The sequence below is a fragment of the Manis javanica genome, chromosome 9 (genome assembly GCF_040802235.1).
Source record: "Manis javanica isolate MJ-LG chromosome 9, MJ_LKY, whole genome shotgun sequence".
NCBI lineage: Eukaryota > Metazoa > Chordata > Mammalia > Pholidota > Manidae > Manis > Manis javanica.
In genome coordinates this window covers 23,490,334-23,507,626 of record NC_133164.1, presented here as the reverse complement: position 1 = coordinate 23,507,626, position 17,293 = coordinate 23,490,334, and the positions used below count along the sequence as shown (strand labels likewise).

Here is a 17,293-nt window from a genome sequence, read left to right as displayed (position 1 = left end):
CTCCTCCAGGCTATTTAAAATATTTAGATAATTTAAATTTTAATACTATTATCGAAAGGAACCAGGACTCCTTTGAGGAAGAGTTGAATCTAGGATTGGGGTAGATAAATATAAAAGATGAGCCCTGAGCATTTTCTGGTGCTGGGATTGAGGAAGTAACTTACGGAACTAATGTCAAGGGCACATGGAAGTTAACTGAGAGCTTCCAATGTCCAAAGTCATAAGAAAATTAGCAGAAATAAATAAAGTATTACTGGATTATAACCCACACAGTATAAAATATCCATAGGCCCATACTGATCGAAATAAATGATTGAATAAATGAATGAATGATCACAGATAAACTTACCGTAAATAAAAATTACAAATAATGTGCATATATATTTACCCATCAAGGAGGTGGAGGGTAAATCCACACTTCTTAAGCAAAGGCTGCACATGGTGACATCCCTCCACAGAGGACAATATAGAAACAGGAAAAAGAAACAGAAAAACTTAACAGTGGAAAAATTTGACAAACACTAGTTCAGCCAAGTCATCAAGATTAATGTGAACAGTAATAACTTATGCTAATGTGTGTATCCTTTCTATTCTGTTACGAAAATGGTACTGTACCTCAGTGGTCTTTCTTCCTAAACCCATAGCCCCAGTCATCTTATTCACTGAAGGAATAGGACATATATGTATCTTGGGGATTAATGATTAGGCTTAATTGGTATATTATTGGCACATTCCAACATGTGTCTGTCTGGTGAAATTTCAGGGCTTGCCTCATAACACGTATGTGGGATTTACTGAAAGCTTCCTACGGAAGAACTTGACTAAAGGAAAATTTGAGCACATATAATTTGATTGAGTAACAATGCCTTAGACCTCACAGAGGACACATGAGTCTTCAGTAAAATGTTATCTATCCTTCTGAAATATATCTAGCCCAGCTTCATAGGCAAGTGAGCAGATCCTGAAAAAATTAAATCAAGTACAGCCATTTTCCTTAAGCTTTTTTAGACACTGGTAAAATGAGGACTTGTTTCCATATTTCTTTTAACTATAAAGAATATTAGTCCAAAAAAACAAGTCGGGAAAAAAGTCATTTTTTGTGGGCTTCAAGATTCCAGCAGTGACATTGTCATGTGTGAGAATAAAGGACTTGGAAAGAGAGGGGAAGAAGTGCCACCTAGTAGACATATGGTAGCTGGTAATCCGTTTGGGGCTGATATGAAACACACCCTGGGGACATCTCAGAATATTTGGAGGGACCTTTAAAATGGGAGAAAGCCACTATTTCAAATGAGTATCACTCGGTGCATTATGTTGTGTGCCTTTGAGTTGATGAGGAAAACAAAGAACTGGTATATACAGATAGAGTAATATAGGATGGCTGTGTGTTTAATCAAAAAACACTGAAGACATCTAAAATCTCATAATTTAACAGAGCCGATTCTATACGCTTTTAATATAAAAGAATTAAGTTCTGACTAAACACACATCTTCATTTTCACCACTTATGAGTTCTAATATAAGAAGGATGCATGGTTTCAACATACTTGATATTTTTCACAATAAGTCTGTTTTACTATTCTTTCCATCATTTTGTTGGCAGTTCAATGAAATAAAGATGAAGTCAGCAGCAGGGTTCAATCTTCTAAGTTGCCCCATTGTGCCTTTTCTTCAAAATGGTCTAATGGGATAAAATATATTCCACCATCTCTTCCTTGTTTAGTAAGGATATATGCCTTCACTGTCAGTCTTACAAAGGAAATAAAATCATGACATAACCTAGCAAGCCTCAACTGGACACAACAGTGCTTTCAATTGTAATTTTGTCTCTCTCTCTTATTTTGTATGACTTAGAAATTGTCACCCACATGGGAGGGAGGAAAAATAAAACTGCTTAAACATGGGCTTATTTTTATTATCAAGACAACTTTTTTCAGCTGGATCTCTGTGTCCCCCCTCTTCCTTTAAATTCTTTACTGTTAGCTATTCTCACCAAGACCTGGGTTAACTTTTTGGGGGGAAGATATTTAAAGGAACTAGTAGCTGTTCTCTATCCTATAGTAGCTCTCTCTCTCTATCCATGGAGAAATGAGTGTATAAATAGGGATTCAAAGTAGAATGATACAGACCCATTTTAGCAGGTGATATGTAAGCAACAATTGTTGGAGATCTGTAAGAAACAGATCTCGAAACAAATGTGATTCCAGTCATATCACATCAACCCAAGATTTTTTCATAACTCTAGGAGGAAGTCAGTATTGTTTTTCAAGATATTTCTATGTTTTGAGTTACCTGCTAAATATACAAAGAAGTTGTGCAACATAAATAAACTTTCTCTTTTGGGGAGTGGGAGACGGAGGGTTAGAATTACACACAAGCCTCCAAAGATTTCATTTGTTTGGTTGTTTTTGTTTTTCCTCCTTTTTTTTTGTAGTAAGTGGGTATATGTTCTCTCATACTCATAATATCAAGAATGACAATTTACAATTAAACAAGAAACTTAGTGATTGTATTTTTCTTTATTTTTATGTCACTTTTTCTTCCACCTAGGACATCTTAAGGAGGGAGGCAACATATTATAATAAGGAAAAAATACTTTCATTTAATTTCTAATATGAAGAGTGAGGGTCCTACTTCTGTCATTAACTAGCAGTATAGTTACGAGAAGTCATTTTATCTGTCTGAACGTTACTTCCGTCTGGTGAAAATTAGTGTGCGTATTAACTTTCATCCCCTGCAGACTCTGGCAACCACTGAGACCTTTTAATGTCTCTATAGTTTTACCTTTTCCAAGATGTCATATAGTTGAAACCAAACATTATGTAGCATTTTTAGACTGGCTTTAACTCAGCAATATACATTTAAAATTCATTTAAACAATCTAATTACAGATTATTAAACATATCCTATAGACGGTTAAACATACTGTAAAATTTAAACCTTCTACTAAGTCATATAGACTTCATATTTTATTTTACGAGGAGACTTATCTTATTTGGGTAGAATCCCAATATTTCACAAAAGTAGGTATATTGCAATAACGTGTTACTGCTCACTCATTTCTATTATTTTCCTAAAGCATAAAATTTTGATGTTTATGACTAATATGATTTTGTTTAATGTAATTACATGCTGCAGAAGTAGGATAGTCTACACTGAGAAAAGTTTAAATTTGATATGTCATGACCTGATACTAGACAATTTTTATAGTTTATGGCTTGAAACAAACTTACTGTCAGAGTAATCTGTCATTTTCTGTTTCAGTTTTTCAGTTTGATTCATTAAATCAAGTGTAGCTAATTTACAATACCTTTATCTTTAGTGGCATTATTTCTGCCTTGGGAAAAAAAAGTTCTTTATTCAGGGAGAAAAATTCTTTATTCAGAGTTCTTGAAAGAGAAATGAAAGGTGACTCTTTTCCAGTAAATATTTTTTCTGTAATTCACTTCAGAAATGAGACATGATTCAGTATTTCGGTGAAGTTCACAACACAATTAAATATGTCCATCTTAAAATTGTCCAATTAATTCCAGTAATGTAGGAACATCTAATCAGATTAATTTATAGTGAAAAATGATTGAATGACTTAGGCAACTATTTATAAAACTTGTAATGCTGATTAAATGAAGTTATCAATTTTGCTCTGCATTGTTTGTTTCCCTGGTGTTTACTTATAAATATTCCAGACATCATAACACCACCAGCAAGATCAATTGTTTTATCAGTTTGATATTTATTTGAATTAAAGTCTAGAAGAGAAAGGAACTTAGAAAATATAATTCCATTCTTAGTATTTTTAACATTCCTTCTTGATTCCTGGGATTAAAATCTACTCTAAGGTAATTTGAGATTACAGGCATGTTTTGTTTTTAGCTTTTCTGCTCCATTTTTTTATCCTTTTACTTCAAGTGGATTAGAACTCCAGTATTATTATTATGCTGTGATAAACAATTTTAGACTATCAAAGACCTGCCTATTCTATAAGCAGTAGAGTATAGACTATTCTATTTCATAGCATGCAATTATATTAAACATAATCATATTAGCCATAAACATCCATGTCTTAGGCTAGAAAAAAAATTTTCATTATTTATAGTATTATTTACCTACCTGATTTCCCATGATCTTCATTACCAATTTCCCAGTGCATTTAATTTAATGTATGGGTAGGGAGGATTAAATATAAACTATTATTAGCCGTTAAGTTCACCTCAAAAGTGCGTATCTGTTTTGATTACTTGTTAATCTATATGGTTTTCAAATGTTACTAACTTTACAAAATGAAAAACAAAGTGTAGTGAATATTTTTAAGCAGTTGCCATTATTTGAGAATTGGAAAGTGAGGGGTAATGGATGCTCAGCCAGATAATTTTTCAATAGAGAGTATTTTAGATTCTGTAAAACTTTTAAGATTTTTATGCTGCAAGTCTCTTTTGAACCCAATTTTCCACTATTCACTACCAGAAATGTTTGAAAGACAATTTTCGTCTGGCCTTTTTATTACTATATCTATGCTCTGGGGGAAGGATAATGAATGATACAAAATGAACTGTAGCTTTTCTTAAAATATAACTCATTCATAAGACAAGGTAAAAGTAAATCAAGGACAGATACTGTAAATGTCACACCATAAATAACACATGTGTTTAAATTGTTAAAGTGAACATGCTTAATTTCATTATATGTTAAAACCAAATCAAATTCTGTATGTACAATAATAATTGCAAATACTTTATTAAGGCAGGAAAATATTTGCTATTTGTAATAGCCAAATGGAATTCGGTGCTTTCATCTAGGGTGCTCAAAGCTGGAAATTACTGCCCTATCATAACCATGAGAGAAAAAAAGACAAGTATTATAAACAATTTTTTTAAATGAATGATCAGGGAACTGAGTTTTCAGGACAATCAGGAAGCCTGAAATCTGAGAGGGGACAGATATCCTCAAGGAGATACTGAATGTGGTAGAAACATTGAAGGAAAAAAAGAAGACATCAAATAGGTATGTTATGATGGAAAATGGAGAAAATATGCATGAGCACCTGTATGATTTCAGTATATAGATGGAAAATATAAGAGAGACAAAAGAAGAGATCAATAAGAAAATATATAATATCAGATAATAAGAAGTCATTGGATGGACTCATCAGCTGAAGAAACATCTAGGGGGAGAATTAGTGCATGAAGGATCAGTAAAACATTACCCAAATGAAAACATAAAAAGGACAGGAAAAACCAAATGAAACAAAAGTAGAACATCCAAGGATTGTGGAACAAAATCAAAAGATCTAATATATATAACTGAAATATCAGAATAAAAACAGAGTAAGGAAAAATGTATATTTGAAGGGATGTTAGGTAGTCATTTCCTGAAAATATTGAAAGGTATTAACCACAAAAATTAACCAAAAAATTAACCAAATTAACCACAAAAAAACCCCCAAAAATTTAAAGACTCACAAATGGAATTAAAAGGGATGGAAAAACAAAAATACAACACATGTGTATATACACACAAAGACACACCTGGACACAAAATGTTCAAATTATCATATTAAAACTAGTGAAAACTGAAGACAAAGAAAATTTTGAAGGTGGCTAAGGAGGAAATAAAGTGACACATTATATGCTGAGGAAAAAAACAGAATTACAGCATCAGCTAAGCAAGCCAGGAGACAATAGAGCAATAGAGTGATATTTTTTTAAACATCAAAAAAAATTAAGAAGTCAACAGAAAAATTTATACTCAGGTTATAAATTTTCCAAAAAATAACTATTTTTAGACAAATAAATGTTGTGTAAACTCATTGCCTGAAGGATTATGCCACAAGAAATGGTAAAAGGAGTTCTTGAGGAAGAAACTATATGATAAAGCAGAAACTCGGTTCTACATGAAGAAATGACAAGATCTGAATATAGTGAAAGTGAGTTAAATATAATAGCTGGGTACTATATCCACTGATATTAACTGAATAAAACTCATTCTTGGCAAATGACATTAAAATAGTGAAGATAAATATCACAATAAGGTGAGTCATTAAATCATATAAAGAAGATTTATTTTAGATTACATACTCCCTAGTAGCCTTAACACTTCTTTTATTTTTTTAAGTTTAAAAACTTCACTAGACCTCCAAAAGGTTAAACTCCTAGATCTACATTAATGTTGTTATACCACAATTCAAATTCATAAAGTTTGAAAACCAAAGTTTCAAAGTAAAATTAGAAAATGCCAAAATATGTATTCAACTTTATAAACATAAACTAAATAAATATATCTATCCATCACCAGACTCAATAATGCTATGAATTGTACAATTTTCTTTTACTGTTTCCACAAATGTATTTTTAACTTTTTTATTTTGAAAGTAGTATATATTAACAGAAAGTTACAAAAATAGTATAGAAAAATTCTTTGTACCCTTCATCCAGTTTACTCAAGTGACTATATACTATACAACTACAGTACAATATTAAAATAAAGAAACTACTTGGTACAATATGTGTGTATAGTTCTATGTCATTTTTCCAAATATGTATATTTATTTAAATAGCATTGTAATCAACATATAGAACTATTCCATCACCAAAAAATTCTTCCATGGTATCCTTCATAGTCATACCCAAGTTTGAAACCTGGGAAACCATTCATTTGCTCTCCTTCTGTATAGTTTTTATCACTTGTGAATGGTAAACAAATGGAATCATAGAGTATGTGACGTTTTTTAGTTCAGTTTGTTTCGCATAGCATAAGGCCTTTTCATATAGTTGGATTTTTCTTTTACTATGTCAATCTTTTTTAATTGGTGTATTTAGACTATTTACCTTTAGAAATTACTGAGAGAGGAAGGACTTACTGTAGACTATTACATAGACTTTTAAGCTTTTTTGAATGAAATATGAAGGCACTGGAAATCATGGACCTAGAAACAGTATCATCTAAGTTATGTGGCAGAAATTTCATGCTGACTGAATTTTGAAGGAAGAACAGATGAAGGTCTTACAGGATTATAAAATACCTAATTGAGAGATAGTCATTACAGCAGTGAAAATTATGAGAAGTAATTGGATTTTTAAAAAAAAATATTTGAATTTTACCCACCTTTTCTACCTAATGACAAATTCTAAATATCTTCTAGCAAATACAGTAAGTTAAAATTTTCAAAACAATTAAAAATTAATTGTACCCATGCCCAAATGTGTAATAGTTGGCTGTCATCCAATGTGAAATGGATATATTTCAGAAGTCACATCACATTAAGATAAATTGTCAGTTTATCCTATATTTTTTAACCTGGTCTACCTATCACCTTTAAAGTTAAACAATACTGTACTATACACTTAAAAATTTAAGTGGATAAGTCTCATATTAAGTGTACTCTCAATTTTGAAAAGTCAGTTACTAACACTTACTAGATTGTTTATAATAAGATGATGCATATGACAAAAGTAACTAAATTTCCTAGGTAAAATAAAATAAGGAATACATTTTAGGCTGTGAAATTATACACAATTGACATGATAATAATATTCTTCTCCAAAAACTGCTTAGTTTGTTTAGCAGAGAAAGTGAAACACACATGGGAAAGATCTAACCAAATGTGATGAAAAATGTATAATACATCATTCAATAAAAACTGACATTTTTGAGGCTTATAGGTTATGGTAACACTTTTTTTTCCTGAATAATAACTTTGTGGCATACAATAACATTCTTAAAAAGAAGTTGCAAATTAGGTTATATTATAATTATATTCAAGAAAGAACAATTTTGAAAAGATTAAAACAAACTACAAAGTATTTGAAACATTTTATTCAATAGAAAACATTTCTTATGTACTTTCCTTTGTTTTTTCAAGGGACTATATGCTATGAGATATATTATCACCTTCTTATCTAACTCTCAGAAGTATATTTGCTGAATTAGTTTGAAGACAGTGTGTTTATGATAAATCTGGGCAGGTTGAAGCTGAGATTCAATCTCATAATTTTCCTGAATTAAATTTCAGTTATTCTTAAAGTTAGATTTTGCTAGTTTTTAACCACAGGTTAAGTTGTATAGCTAATATATAACACTGATGGCATTAAAAATTGGAAAAGTAAACACAAGCTTATTTGGCTATATTTTTTAAAGACCAGAAAATAAAACTTTAATTTGTTAATATACCATATATAAAATTAACCCTAATTTTTGTTCTAAATGACATTTGTTTATCTCAAAATTGTCTTCATTTAATTGTTATTAGCAGCAATTAAAAGTGGATTGTATTCAAAAGTAAAACAAATTAAAAGAAAAATAAAAGCGAAAAGTAAAATTGACAGTTGCTGTTACTGATTGATAGAGATAAAAAAAAAAAACCAGTGGGGTTTTTTGCTTTTTTAAAATTTAAATTTTAACTATTTTAATTATTTTTTATTATTATTAAAGTATGACACCAGTGGTTTTAAAATCCAAGCTGAAATTTTAAAATTGCCAAGCAAAGGAGAGATACACTCTGGATCATCATCTGAAAAATGCTTGAGCAAGACTTATATCCATTTCAGAGTGAATGCAAAGGATATTTATTTAAGAAGCAGGAAAACAATTAATTCTAGAAAAAAAAATTAATGTTGGTTGTCTCTTAGCCCCAAATAGTACCATTTTAATAAGATCAGTATTCTAATCCACTCCAGATTTAAGACTCTTTATGTTATTCTTATAGTGCACAATAGGATTTTTAAACAGAAAGATTTGTCAGTCTTTGATTTTAAAGAACAAAATTTGTCTGCTTTTCTTGTTGCTGATAAGATTTCAAAACCTGCAGTTTCTTAGTCCTTGTCCTTAATATTCACTACTAGAAGTAATTTTATTGTTATACATGCTTATGCCCTTAAAACTGTATTTAACAGGAGAGAAATTTAAAATAATACATGCATAACAATTCTAGAATAATGCAAACAGTCCTGAATAAGATTTGGCGTTGTATCCAAAAAGTCATGAAATACCCAGCACCATCTAGGTTTTCTTATATGTTATTTTTTTAGGAGTTTTACAGTTTTACATTTTACATTTATGTTTCTGATCCATTTTGAGTTAATTTTGGGAAGGCATAAGGTCTCTGCCCAGATACATTCTTTTGCAAGTGGATGTGTAGTTGTTTCATCATTTGTTGAACAGAGTATCTCTGCTCCATTGCATCACCTTTGTTCTTTGTCAAGGATCAGTGGACTATAATGTGGGTGTGTCTTTGGGTTCTCTATTCTGTTCCATTGATCTATTTGTACATTGTTTTGCAAACCACATTGTCTTCATTTCTGTAGCTTTATAATAAGTCTAGTAGTTGGAGAATATCAGTTCACCAGCTTTGTTCTTCTACTTCAATAGTGTGTTGGCTATTCTGGGTCTCTTGCCACTCCATAAAAATATTAGAATCAGTTTGTTGATATCTACAAAGTAACTTGCTAGTAACATGACTGAGACTGTATTGAATCTATAGATCAAGTAGGAAAGAACTAACACCTTGACAATATTGAATTTTCCTATTCATGAAAATGAAACATACCCCATTTATTTAGTTTTTTAATGTGTTCATTAGTTCTCCTCTTATGGATTTTATATATATTTTGTTAAATTTATATCTAAGTATTTCTTTTTATAGATGCTAATATATAAATTATATTGTATATTAATACTAAATTCGACTTGTCCATTGCTAGTATATAAGAAAGCAATTGACTTTTGTATATTAACTTTATATATCCTGTAGCTTTGCTATAATTGCTTATGTGTTCCAGGAGTTGTTTTTGTTAATACGTTCATATTTTGTAGATGATCATGTTGTCTGTAAGCAAATGAAGTTTTATTTTTTCCTTCCTAATCTTTATATCTTTTATTTCTTCCCAAATGTATACTTTTCCTGTCTTATTACGTTAGTTAAATCTTCTAGTATGATGATGAAAGAGATGGTGAGAGGGGATATCCTTGCCTTATAACTTATTTTCAAATTTTCATCATAAAGTATGATGTTAGTTGTAAGGTTTTGTAGATATTCTTTATTAAGTTAAGGAAGTTCCACTCTATTGCTGGTTTACTGAGAGTTTTTTTATGATGATTAGTATTTCCTTTTTTGAAATGGTTTTTTCCTGCATCTGTTGATATGATCAAAATATTCTTTTGTTTTTAGTTTGTTCATGTGAATGATTACATTTATTGATTTGCAAATGTTGATCCACTATTGCATATATAGGGAAATTTTACTTTGTTACACTGTATAATTCTTTATATCCATTGTTGGATACAATTCAATAGTATTTTATTAAAAAGTTTTGCATGTACAGCCACGAGAGATTTTAGTCTATAGTTTTCTTATAATATCTTTGTCTAGTTTTGGTATCAGGTTATTAATGGGTTCATAAAATGAGTTAGGAAATGATTCTTTCTGCCTCTCATCTCTGATAGAGAGTGTAGAGAATAGGTATAATCTTCCTAAATGCTTGGTAGAATTCACCAGAGAACCCATCTGTACCTGGAGTATAACTATTGCTATATGCAGTTTAAGTGCAAGATAACCTTGAGCTTCCAAAAGGTTGACTCATGCAAAGAAAAGAGTGAAGAAAAAAGAATACGCCTTTCTAAGAATGACTCCCTCATCTCCTCTTCCTCCATGTAATGGAAATACATCCATAAGACATTTTTATACTACATTTTTTATTTATATCACAAAATGATAGTCTTCTCTTTTGTGATTCTCTCTCATTTGATTAAAGAAATAAGGATGATTAAAATACTGACTTGTTTTTGTTTGGGTTGCTTTTAAGCACTTTCCATGAAACCTGTGAAATTCACACCTGAGAGACTGTTGGATTCATTAACTTAGTTGATTTCTCCCTTTTGGAGGGAGAAATAACTTTTTCAATGTGCATTCTTCATTTAAGTTAAATAATTATGTGTACACATATCTTGCTTCATAAAACCACTTATGTACAGTGAACATTTTTGAGAAAGGGAAATAAGTTCCACGTCAGTGGAAATCAGTACAATAACTAATGGTTGTTCCAGTAAAGAAATAATTCTTTTTCTGTTTAAAACACAACTAGTGCTTAGTCTCTTTACAAGATTTTATTAGAATTAGGTAAGTTTCTCTATCTAATGAACTTGATTAAAACAAATCTTGATGATAACAATGATGTGGTAGTCAGCTTTTATCTCTTACCGTGTATTATATTCAACATAAGTGAAATGCAATGACTGTTTAATAATTTTAGAAGTTACAACTGGAGCTGAAGGGGAAACACAAGAGCAAACTTGAGAAATTTTAAAGATTTGGTTTTATGGACTTTCCTCTTACTTGCCTAAAGAGGGTCCCTAAAAATTTAATGAAGATCTGCAATATAGTTTTATATTTGTGTATAACAGAAGTGTTAAAGTTGTTATTTGGTTCCTAACAATATTTTCATCTGAATTTCTGATTAATTTATAAATTAATAATTTAATAATTTATAAATGTAGTTTCACATGTCTTATGTATTGTATTCACTAGTAACCAATGAAATAACATTTAAAAATTTATTCTTTTATGTCTAACCTTTGACTTGAAAAGAATAATTAATTTCAGTACTACTTTACCTCACAAAGTGGCCCGCACAACATTTATAAAAACTAAAAATTACCTGCTTTGATATTACCATGACTGATGTGAGTACATTTTGTGACTCAAATTACCCTTGCCATTCCATTCCTGTAGCATAAATTAAGATATCCAATACTCTAAAGGAGACGCTATAAAATTTCACATTTATGGGTTTATGGTAAGAGATGCATAATTTCTATGAGAAAGTACAAGTATAATTCCCTGTGATTATAATGTAGCAAATCATTTCCTTGGTAGATACATACACAAGTGTATGTGGTATGCTTTTATATGTCATCAAGCTATTTATGCTACAGATTTCTTGTGCTGAATAATTCTTACTTCAGATTTATTTTGAAGGACCACACTCTTTTTACTTGGTTCCATCAGAATCTCCCATTCAGTTCTTTCCTTTCCTTTATTTTTTATCACAAATTGAATTTTCTTTATATTTAAGAAATTTGTTTATTATGTTTCCCTATCAGTGTCGCTCAAGTTTCATGAAGTAGAAACTATGTACATTGTATCACCATATTTGAGGATCTCAAAATTATTTATTTATAAATTAACATCTAAATAATTCTGTATTTCTGAGTCATTTTTTTAAATACAATGCTCATGCATTTAGGATTTTCAGGGGTTCATTTTTTTCTCAACATGATAGCAGGTGCTATGAGATAAATGAAGTTTTACATTAGCATATTTGTTTTGTTTTCTTATTTGTTAAATGTTACAGATGTGTTTTTGTGTGACACAATTATTTTGCATAAAGTTGCTATATTAAGTCACATCCATATGTTACAATAAAAAATTGCAGTTAATTTGATCTTTGTTGACAAATTAAAATAAGAAACATTAGTTATGAACAAAGCAAAAATTCTGTTTACCTCATTAGTGCATAGGAGAAAAAAGGTATGACTGTTTAGGTTATTCTGTAATTGTAAAAATTCATGTAATGAAGACATATCCTTTCTCTTTTTTAAAATTACTTGATTATTTTTCTCAATTGTTCTACTTAAGATTTACATTGACCTTATACACTAAAAATATAAATACGGATACCATTTTATATCTCTTGAATATAATTTCCACAGTGTTGGTCTGAGAATCTAGACCATTTGTATAATTTTGTAAAGGGCAAATATGATATAAATTCTAACTTACAACACTTTAAGTGCCCATATATACACACTCACATTGAAACAAACATATGACAACTGAAAATGAAATCTGAAGGAGGAAATTAAGCAAAATGTTATGCCTGAATACATTTGAGTTAGTTATTACAGCCTGCTAATTGTTTATATTTATTACCAGACAATTACAATTCATTCAGTTGTGTCTTACATAACATGGGTTTCATTATAAGATTTCCTATTTTATAATAAGGAGACCTATTACCTACTTGCATTCAGAAGTCTTGTCAAAATAGTCCACAACTTTTCTGAATCTTGGATCCCTGTTTTGCCTTTATATTTTTCATGTTCTCTAAAAGCAAAATAAAATCAGATGGTCCAAACAAATTCCATTTAAATGTATAAAACATCTCACCAAAATTCTGTATCATCATTAAAGAGGATGTGAAATGGAACAATCTAGGAAATGGTGTACTTGAATGAATAAGACTTTTAATTATGTTTCATTTTGATGTGATACATTAATCAGTCTTTAAAAATAATATATTCTCTTGCAATAAATGTAGAAGAACATATTTTAAATAAAAATATATGAGAGTAAGTATTATTATATATTTAGCTTTCACAAGCCATATTTCTCCTATATGGCCTCAATATGACATCATTTTGGAATATTTGATAGCAGCAATTAGGCTTTCAATAATTAAGCTTTATACCATTTTTCTTGGGTTTCTGAATACTATATGAACACATTGATTCTGTTTTATAGAGCTTAATTTGTCTGTATTTTGCAAGCATATTGTTATTTAATGATAAAACGTGTAATTAAGATATTATTCAAATTGATACTTCCTTCACTTCCCTCCTTTTCCCTTTCAAAGGTCTGAGAAGAAAACTTATTCTTTTGTTATCTTTTTTATTTCTATGTAGTACTACAATGAGAATTATATTAAAAATAAATGCATGGTTTTTCAGTGTTTTTGGAGTCGATTAAGAACAGTAACTTCCTGTCAACAAAGCCTGTTTATCTAAGCTTGGTTAATGTGTCCTGCTCAATCAAAGAAGAGAAAAAGAGGAACGTGTCTTTAGGTGTGGTTCCACCTAATACAATGAGCTACTCACACATGAGTTGTAATTCTGCAGCCCAGATGTCACAGAGCTCAAGGGACTTTAGTGATTATAAAATAAAGTTTTTTTAACAGCTTTATGAGACATAACTGGTATACCAAAAAACTGCAAATATTTAAGGTATCTAATTTGATGCATTGGACATAGTATATACTCAAACCATCACCATAATCAAGAATCAAGGTAGAAATCATCTCTCTCTCTTCTCCAAAAGTTTCCTTTGGTGGTTTTTTTTTTTTTTTTGTGGTGGGGGGTATGGAGTGGTAAGAATATTTACCATGAGATCTACCCTCTTAACAGTCTCTTAAGTACACAATACCATATTGTTAACTACAGACACTACACTGTACGGCAGATCTTTAGAATGTACTCATCTTGTATAATTGTTACTTTATACCCATTGAAAAGGAACTTAAGGAGTTGGAGAAAATATATGTAAACCATCTATCTGATAAAGGCTTAATTTCCAAAATATTTAAGGAACTCTTACAACTCAACAGCAAAAAATAAATGAGTAAAAATAAATAAATACAAAATGGATAAAGGACTTGAACAGCCATTTCTCCAAAGAAAATATACTATGGCCAAGAAGTATAGGAAAAAGTGCTCAACTTCACTGATCATCAGAGAAATGCAAATCAAAACCAAGATGAGATATCTCACATCTGTTCGGATGGTTATTATCAAACAAACAAACAGAAGATAACAAGTAGTGAGGATGTAGAGAAACTAGAATGCTGGTTACTGTCACACTGTTGATGGAAGTTCTATTAATATTTTTGATTGAAATATAGTTAACAGAATTCCTACCATCCTGACAGAAACTAGCTCCTTCAATGCCCACTCTTCTTCCATCATTCATGGGAGTTCCCAAAGGGCTGCCTTACCTGTGATTAGAAAACAGTCTACTAGCAGTAGTTGCCATGCTAGATAATTGCTCTTTCTCTATACAGGCCAAACTGTGTGCCAAACTGCTGATGAATATTGCACTCACCTTTCACAGTATAAATAAAGCCACTGACATTCACTTGCAAACAAACAAAAACATCTTACATCTGGATACTCTGATCATGTAGAATACTAGTTACCATGTTGATTTGGAGAGTGAGAAGGATTGTCATTTTTAACACAAAAATGGTATATTAGTAATACTTGCATCAGAGATTCATATCTCAAAAACTTTCATCTACTTTAGAAAATTCTTAACCCTCTGATCTGCTGATTTAGAAAGCGAACTAACTTGTAAGAATGAACACTGATTGATATTATATTACATGCACCTATTCTGTTTCTAATATATTGTGCCCTATTCCCCCTCATACCTATCTTTATAACTCAGAATCCCCCTATTGTAAGTGCAAAAATAAATGACATGGATATCAGTGGATACAAACTGAGACTTAAGGTGAAGTTGGAACAGGAGAAAAGGAAGTATATATACATAATCATCTACTTCAAATAATATGCTCAGCCTCTCATATTTTAGTGGAGAAATTAAAGACAAATTTAAGGCAGAATTCTATTATGTTGGTACTTTAATTAGATTAAAAAACGATAGATTGAGGAAAAGAGAAGGGGAGAGAGAATGCGGTGATGTGTAATTCTTGCTGCCATTGCGGTCAATGACAGTGCTTCTTGAAAACAGAGGATGGGGGAGACATGAACATAAACATTGTTTTGTTTGTTTTCTCAAGAGCCATTCTCATTTACCTTCCATCAGAGCCAATTATGACCTCATTGTATAAAGCCATATATAATATTTATAATGTCCGAAAGACTGACTTAGTTCAACAACAATAAATTAAAAACTAGGTGTTTTAAAATACTTTAGGGATGTTTTGAATGCTGCATATTTTCCCTAAGGATTCTCAAGGAAAATACAGAGTTTAAATGGATTTCACTATTGGTATTATATTTCATTACATATGGGCAACTAAAAAACAGATGAAGCGTAAAGAGGCAAAAGACTTGTATACTGAAAACTATAAAACATTAATAAAAGAAATTAAGCAAGGCACACACAAAAAATGCAAAGATATCCATGTTCGCAGACTGGAAGACTTATAATTAAAATGTTCATACTGCCCAAAGCAATCTAGAATCAGTGCCAGAGCATAACACTCTTTGACTTCAAAATAAAATGCAAAGCTCCAGTAATCAAAACAATATAGTGCTGGCATAAGAACAGACACAAAGAACAATGGAAAATAACAGAGATTCGCCAAGTCCAGTCACATACAGTCATCTGAATTTTGACATAGGTGCCAAGAATACAGAATGGGGAAAGGATAGTCTCTTCAACAAATGTTGTTAATAAAACTGGATACCCACATCCAAAGGAATGACACTGAGTCCTTATCTTGCACCACATAAAAAATCAATCTGAAATGAATTAAAAACCTAAATGTTGACCTCTTGATAAGAGGTATGATAGCAAGATAAGTGTTGCTTCAGTGATTATATGTATTTTCAAAGTTTTATATACTAATATATTTAGCAATATATTAGTAATATAGTTCCATTGTTTTATAAACTAATAACTGATGCTATCAGATGTAAGTCATTTAGGTAGAGATACATAAAGTACTTAGGCTCATTTGTCAACACCTTTTCTTGTGTTGATGTATTATGGTAAAAGTTCCTTAGTGTAAAATAGCTAACCTGTTCCTCTTTATTCTGGTGTCATTAACACAAAAGATAATGGTATCTTACTTTTTCTGTAAAAAGTAATATCAGTACTAATTTTCATTATGAGCAAGTTGAGACTATTTTATTCTTTTCTTTCATATAAAATTGAGTCATTTGGGGCCAATCTGCATAGCAATGGAAAGAAGAAACATAAGTACCCACATCATTTTTAAAACAGGACAAAAGTTTACTATTTGGTAATATCCCAAGACTTAATATATCTTTTAATATAACAGTCATATGACTTCATGGAATAATTCATCAATTTAGTTAGGCAATCAAAGCAAAACATCAGTTAATCTTTTTGTCCTTCTTAAAATATAAGCTGCAATTTCAATTGTGTACATTGTGGAAAAGACAAATCACTAAACAATATAAGATGCTGAGTGCCTGGTACTCAATGTGTATTTGTTAAATAGCAAATGAAAAAAAAAGAGAAAAAAAAGGAAAAGGAAAGATAACACTCTTGGTATAAACTGATACCATTTGCAAATTTAGGAGTTGCCAGAGCTAATTTTTTAGAGAAATATAGCCATTTAATATTTATGTAAAATATCCTGCTTTTTAAATGATGGCTTCCTTTTATTCCTCTTTTAAAACTGTAGGATACTGATTTGTTACCTATTGTGTAGAACACAGAATCTTAAAACAGAACATTTTGTTAGAGACCAACAGTTTTACATGAATATCCTAAAATCAAATATCCTAAAATCAAATTGATTTGACCATATTC

General features: G+C 30.6%; 1 protein-coding gene across 1 annotated transcript in view; it reads right to left on the bottom strand.

Moving 5' to 3' along the window:
* LOC140843570 (uncharacterized) overlaps positions 1 to 17,293 on the bottom strand; it is a 254,046-nt gene that overhangs the window by 107,441 nt on the left and 129,312 nt on the right. Inside the window, exon 3 of the mRNA XM_073213322.1 lies at positions 13,014 to 13,096. Within this exon, the coding sequence (XP_073069423.1) occupies positions 13,014 to 13,096 (83 nt within the window). The remainder of the gene's footprint in view (positions 1 to 13,013; positions 13,097 to 17,293) is intronic.